Consider the following 7,428-nt stretch of genomic DNA (forward strand, 5'->3'; position numbering starts at 1 on the left):
TATTATTATTATTATTATTATTATAGTTATTATTAACAATTTTAATAATAATAATAATAATTGTTATTATTATAATTAGGATGACGATTATTATTATAATATTGTTATTAGTATTTAATATTGTTAGATCTATTAGATTACAAAGCGTCATTTGAACGACTGGGCTGTTATGCAAGAGTCATATAGTTTTCGGATGACCATCGTTAAACATGTGCAGGGTGTGATTTTTGGGTGCAGACATTTGCCTTGTGGTTATGACCATTGTATGTGCAGGTATCTACAGCAAGAGTGTGTAAAATACGAGGTTGTGTTCAGACGATGTGGTTTAATTCGTGATGGTGTATGCGGTAGAGAATACTTTGCCGTGCCCCGGATCTTGCTCCTTATAGGCTATTATAAGTATAAGTGAAGTGGAAGAGAAATGCGGATGAGGATATCAATACTTGACAATACGATTATTATTTTCTGAACTGTCAGATCCCATAACCAAATTTTGAAGACGAAACAATTATCACAACATTATTATTATTATTATTATTATTTTATTTAGCCATCATTTGAAAAATGATTTCTGGCAATCTCATAGGCGCAATGCCTATTCAATGTTGCGTTCCTACGTTAATGTGTGTAATAATGAGAATGGGTATTTAAGATTGCAAACGGTGGTTAATCGGGGAATTTGAGCAGTTTGTTAAAACAAAGTGCTTGAAATTAAACAGCATATAATAAGGTGGCATCAAACATTATATAATATTAACATAATTGTTAGTCTTCTGGTTTGTCGAGTAATAGATGCACCACCTTTTTAGGAGTCCCAGGACCATTCTGATGCAATTATATTAATACATGATAGGCCTATCAACTTTACTGGGTGTGTTTCCATTTTCACAGAAATGCAACATGCGACTACTCTCAGTGTTTCAGCTGTCAAGATTATAATGAGTCGCAAGTGTTTGACAACATAAGTGATATCCCAAGCTGCACCTTCGGCTGTTTCTGCATCAGATCGCATAATGCAGAAGTGTGTGTAGATCCACCTTTATGTGAAGTGAGTAACCTGTGTCACGATCCAGAATTAGTCTGTGGATGCCCCGTATGTCAAGATGCAGGTAACCATTTAGTTTATGTCCTGCCTGATTGATTGTATACAACCATAGAATTATATAATGAATAATTTGTTTGTATTGTTTAAAAGTAACCCTTCGTCTTCACAGCTGGTGATTGTTTTGCCAAATCAGCCGACGACGAAGAGATTTTAATATCTGGTGACGGTCCTCAGAATGTTGGATGCGCAGTGTGCACGTGCAATCTACCAACTATACCCGTACCAGCGCCCTCCTACACGCAGGCATTACTACCGGTCAGGTAGGATCAATTACATTGCAATTGTGCGCTTGTTGATCGAAATTAAGATGTTACATCCAAATAAAGCGTTATGAGTTTATATTATTGTGTAAGCTCACATCTTCGAAATCGTAGGCTTTTTATTTCATTTTCTGTGTAATGAAAGAATAAATATATTGTCTATTAGTTCTAACAATGTAATTGTCATAATATTAATAAAATTACAATATTAAAGAAAAGACGTGATATCATTAAATAATGAAATATCAAATAAAGTGGAGTATTACAATTAAGAGAAGAAGTTAAAATAGATATTACACCAAAGTTTCCGGCGAAAAATCGTACTAAAATATTAAATTAGTTGTAAAAAGATCAGAGAAGGTGGCAAACACATAAAGAAACAATATCTATAGACACGTTTGATGGGCCGTTCCGCTACGTCTCGTCCCTTTGACACGTGAGTGCGTGTTTGGTCAGTTGCGATGATTATGAGTTATCAGTATGCCATCACAAATAAGCACAGAATACTAATGTGACAATTAACTATATAAGAGTTGATTATACACTTAAACGATTAAAGTCATTATATAACAATTATTCAAATCTGTTTTTGTACTTTATAGAACTGCAAAATGTGACTACTCTCAGTGTGTTTGTTATGGTTATGATGAGTCGCAAGTGTTCGACAACATAAGTGATATCCCAAGCTGCACCTTCGGTTGTTTCTGCATCAAATCTGAGAACGTTGCATTGTGTATCGATCCAGCTCCATGTGAATTGAGTAACAGGTGTCAGCATCCCGGTGACGTTTGTGGATGTCCCGTATGTTCAGACAGTGGTAGGCCAAACCATTTACAGCCTATATTTATTTGAATGTATGAAATCAAAACGAATTATGATCGCGTTTGTATTATTAAAAGTATTTAATAACATGCCGTTTTTTCAGATGACTGTTTTGCAAAATCATTCGACGACGAAGAGGTGTTAATATCTGGTGACGGTCCTCAGAATGTGGGATGCGCAGTGTGCACGTGTGACGCACCAGTTACACCAATCACCCTTCCCTTCTTTACTCCAGACACGCCAATCCCATTACTTCCTGTCAGGTAAGTCATTTCTTTACAGCAAAAACTCCAATTTCATTACTATTTGGTCATACTGGTCTACTTTTATTATTATTTAATAAAAGTATGCATCTGGAAATGAATTACCATATCGTAGGCCTACTCTAGTAACACTGAAAGCGAGGTATAAACACCATGGTAGGCCTATCTCTTATCCGAGTGTATCTCCTCATCGAAATCGTCGAATGTTATGTTGTAGATAATCTGTTTCCGTTTGTTAAACCTTAATATTTACATTTTGTAAACGAAATTCTCATAGTTCTAACAATCTACACTTTTTTGTTGTCACTGCCCTTTTAATCTCATCATCAAGCCCACGAAAAATCAACGATAACTGTTGGATAAATGATTTTATTGTGTGAAAATTGTATTATAGTAGCCCTTTTGAGAGATTCAACAAACTTTTATCTGTCCAACTATATGGCTATATAATAGATACATCATTCAGATTATGTTTAAACTGTATTTTATAGAAATGCAACATGTGACTACTCTCAGTGTGTCTGTCAAGATTATAAGGAGTCGCAAGTGTTTGACAACATAAGTGATATCCCAGGCTGCACCTTCGGCTGTTTTTGCATCAGATCGCATAATGCAGCATTGTGTATAGATCCCGGGTTATGTGAAGTGAGTAACCTGTGTCACGATCCAGAACTAGTCTGTGGATGTCCCACCTGTCAAGATGCAGGTAACTATTTAGTTTACTTATTCTTAGTATATAGGCCTATGATTGATTGTATATACAACCATAGAATTATATAATGAATAATTTGTTTGTATTACTTAAAAGTAACCCTTCGTCTTTCACAGCTGGTGATTGTTTTGCCAAATCAGCCGACGACGAAGAGATTTTAATATCTGGTGACGGTCCTCAGATTGTTGGTTGCGCAGTGTGCACGTGCAATCTGCCAACTATACCCGTACCAGCGCCCTCCTACACACAGGCATTACTACCGGTCAGGTAGGATCAATTACACTGCAAAATTGTGCGCTTGTTGAAAAGCAAATAAAGTTTTTACATCCCAATAATGGGCAATAGTTGTGACTTTATATTATCGTGTAAGTTCACATCTTCGAAATCGTAGGCTTTTTAATTTGTTTCCTGTGTAATAAAAAAAAAAATAAATTTATATTATTGCTAATAATGTAATTGTCATCATACCAATAAATTATAGTATCAAAGGGAAGCATGTGATATCATTCAAATAATGAAATATAAATTAAAGTGGAGTACTGCAATTAAGAGACGGTAAAAATGCATAGTACACCTAATGTTTCCGGCAAAAAAATCGCACTTAAATATTGCATAATTAGTTGTAAAAAGATCAGAGTAGGTGGCAAACACATAAAGGAACAATACCTAGACACGTTTGGTTGGCCGTTCAGCTACTTCTCGTCATTTTGATTGTTGCGTGACACCTGCGTGTGTGGAACAACACGAGCGCTTTTAGCACAAGCGTGTTTGTAACTCAGTACTGATTGGTCAGTTGTTAACACTTCAGAAAAGTCATGCGATGACGATGAGTTGTCAATATGCCATCGCAAGTAAACCCATAATACGAATATGGCGATTACATAGGAGTTCCTTACATTTCTAAACAATTAAAGTCATTATATAACAATGATTCAGATCTGTTTTATAATTTACAGGACTGCAACATGCGACTACTCCCAGTGTGTCTGCCATAATTATGATGAGTCGCAAGTGTTCGATAATCTAAGTGATATCCCAAGCTGCACCTTCGGTTGCTTCTGCATCAGATCTGAGAACGTTGCATTGTGTATCGATCCAGCTCCATGTGAATTGAGTAACAGGTGTCAGCATCCCGGTGACGTTTGCGGATGTCCCGTATGTTCAGATACAGGTAAGCCAAACTATGTATAGTCTATATTAATTTGATTGTACAATCAAAAATATATTTAAACATATATTTTAAAACATTTTTCAGATGACGACTGTTTTGCAAAATCATTCGAAGACGAAGAGGTGTTGATATCTGGTGATGGTCCTCAGGACGTGGGATGCGCAGTGTGCACGTGTGCCGCACCAGTTAAACCAATCACCATTCCCTTCTTCACTCCAGATACACCATTACCATTACTTCCGGTCAGGTATGCTATTTCTTCATAACATAAAAACGCCAATGCCATTACTACCGGTCATGCGGCATACTATTTAAAAATTGCTTTTTGAAAATGAATTACCATATTATATTTTAATAACACAGAATGCATGGTAAAGACAACCTCGGCAAAATCGTAGATTTTGTATTTAAAAAATATTTTGTTCTCGTTTAATAGTTACATTTTGTAAATTACACTCTCATAGATATATCATGTTCGTACCAGGTCCCTTACACACTATCATATTGGTTCTATATATGGATGTAATAATGACATCATCAAGCCAATGGTAATCATCACTGATCTCTATTATTATATGACAAGTATCAGATTTAATAAACAATATAGTGTGAACAGTACATAATAGACCTCGTTTTGAGAGAATCTTCAAACTACTGTAACATAATTCTTGGAGAAAAAAAACCCCTGTACATTATGTTTTTTAAGTTCTTTTTAAAATAATGTATCAAATTCGTACAAAAACCAAACTTAAAGTCTTTGAATAAAACACTAGTTTGCCTTATCGTTATATTGGAATTTATATAATGCTCGATTGCTTGATGCCTAGCCATAATAAGCAAAAGTATATAAACTCAATATCAGTGTAAATTTATTTTGTAAAGATATATAAATAAACTGTGTTATATGTTTCTCTTTGTTAGAGGCTACTCATGTGATTACAGTGGCTGTTACAACCCTTATGGAAAGTAAATGTCTTTATCAAAACAGGTGAGTATTGTCAATTCTTTCAAATTTTATGCGATTATATCTAAACAAAAACTAAACTCTACCCTTAATCTTTTATCGACATCGTTAAAACCAACTAACTCTTAAGATTAAAAAGTTAAGTATATGCTATATACTTGACTCTCTGCACATAATCAAATCTGCTAATAAGAATTTTAATCTTCATCTCGATAACCATCCAATTCTATCAGTTACGTCCCACAAACACCATGCAGGCATAATTATTGACAACACTCTAACAATGATGGAAATCTCACACATCTTCATTTTGTAACCATTTTTTATTTTCTTGCACGCACCTCAAAATTCACTAAATGACTCTACCTACTTTGCAATTATTTGCTTCTCTCTCGCCTTGACTATTGTTACTCTGTTTAAATATCAAAATCTGCTTCTATATCGAAAGTTCAGAAGATACAGAACAAGCATTCGTATCTTAATGAAACTTCCTCCTACTATTCGCCTCACTCCTACTCATTTCAGATCTGCCAATACACTTCCCCTTCAGTTCTGATTTCAATTACAACTTTGCTGTTTAACTTTACAAAATTATTCATAATCCTGCTCCACAAACTCTTTGTCAGTGTCTCAAAAAGCTTGTTGCCAATGGCCCTATGACCACAACAAAAATCACTAAAGTTGATCTTCTCATTCCTAAGACTAACATAAACTTTTTAAAACTTCATTCAGCAATAATACTGGCATCTACAACTCTTTTCCACCGATTATTCGTTCTGCTTTCCCTTTCTCTTCTTTCAAATCTAACTTTCTGAGTTATAACCTTTCATCCAATATTGTGTAATTTTCCTTGTGGCCATTTCTTTTTGTTGCTTTGGGTTTTTTTCTTCGTAAAGTAAATTACTTATATTTATATGTTTATTTAAATATATTATTATTTATGTTAGTTTGATAAATTATTTTCTTTTTACTTCTTTGGTTTAGTTTTTGTTTTAATTATTTTTCTGTTTTTCCATTTTGTTAATTTTTATTTCTATTTTTAAAAATCATCTAATTATTTTCAGATTTTTCTCTTTTATATTAATTGATTTGTTTAAATGTTAAGATCTACTTGAATTTGTATTCGTTTTGTCTGTAATTGTATGTACTGAGTGTCCCAATTGATCAGCTCTGGCTGGATGGACCACCCTCACAAAATATAGTTGAAATAAAGAAAAACTGGTGGTAGCCACTGTGTGCGCGCTGAACTGTGAAGATCTCTTAGGTCCCCGGCACAATTCCCTTCACCTCTTTCCTTGTGTTTAGAGGGCTAAAATGCAGGTTACGATAGCGCCGTCGGTCGCGTGTGCATTATGGCCTGTGTGCACGTTAAAAGAGAACTAGCAAAATGATTTTTTTTTGTTCTAGAGAGGATTTTTGATATGCCATTAATAATAGAATCAACCTTAAAATCGTTTTTTGGCTTTTTTTTATGAAGTTATAGGCGATTATATACGAAAACAGATAGGAAAATTCATATCTGTGAGTGAGGGGACACAATCTTATAAATATTTGCACTATATTTGGGGTTTACATTTCTTATAATAAAAAAAAATACAAAAACAAAAAAAAAAGAACAAAGTCATCCTAATCTAAAAGAACAAGGTTGCACACTGTCGAAAAAAATATATGATCATATGCTAAGGTCTGCTAAGAGAAGCTTATCCGACTTTAAAGGACGTTCCGCCCTTATTTGGAGGTTCCCCCCGCCCGCCCGTTCATTTTTTTTTATCTAGTAATGCTAAATCAATAGAGAAACGTTGGTCCCTGAAACCGGCCACGGGGGCTCTGATTTTCACTACAAAATAGGAAAGAAAGGGGGAAAGAAAAAGATAAAAGGAAAAGAAATGAAAATCATAAGACAGAAAAGGAAAAGAATAAGAAAAAAGACATAAAAAAGAAATGGAATGGAAAGGATAATAAAAAAAAAGGAGAGACTAAAACAGAAAATGAAACATAGAAACAAAAGGAAACATAAGAAAGGAAAAAAGAAGAAAAGGAAACATAAGAAAGAATAGGAAAAAGATAAGGAAACATATGACAAAAAAGGAAAGTGTAAGAAAGAGAAAGAAAAGAAAAGGAAATATCGAAA

General features: G+C 34.3%; 1 protein-coding gene across 1 annotated transcript in view; it reads left to right on the forward strand.

The window, feature by feature from the left end:
- Positions 1–335: 335 nt before the first annotated feature.
- The window catches only part of LOC117105458, a 9,413-nt gene continuing 2,320 nt past the window's right edge, over positions 336–7,428 (forward strand). Inside the window, exons 1-10 of the mRNA XM_033246607.1 lie at positions 336–347; positions 854–1,109; positions 1,215–1,365; positions 1,968–2,182; positions 2,291–2,450; positions 2,942–3,156; positions 3,279–3,429; positions 4,119–4,333; positions 4,418–4,580; positions 5,255–5,321. Coding sequence (XP_033102498.1) covers positions 336–347; positions 854–1,109; positions 1,215–1,365; positions 1,968–2,182; positions 2,291–2,450; positions 2,942–3,156; positions 3,279–3,429; positions 4,119–4,333; positions 4,418–4,580; positions 5,255–5,303 — 1,587 coding nt within the window. The 3' untranslated portion in view covers positions 5,304–5,321. The remainder of the gene's footprint in view (positions 348–853; positions 1,110–1,214; positions 1,366–1,967; positions 2,183–2,290; positions 2,451–2,941; positions 3,157–3,278; positions 3,430–4,118; positions 4,334–4,417; positions 4,581–5,254; positions 5,322–7,428) is intronic.

The sequence above is a fragment of the Anneissia japonica genome, unplaced genomic scaffold (assembly GCF_011630105.1).
Source record: "Anneissia japonica isolate Jap-2015-1 unplaced genomic scaffold, ASM1163010v1 scaffold1128_len1000024_cov185, whole genome shotgun sequence".
Classification (NCBI taxonomy): domain Eukaryota; kingdom Metazoa; phylum Echinodermata; class Crinoidea; order Comatulida; family Comatulidae; genus Anneissia; species Anneissia japonica.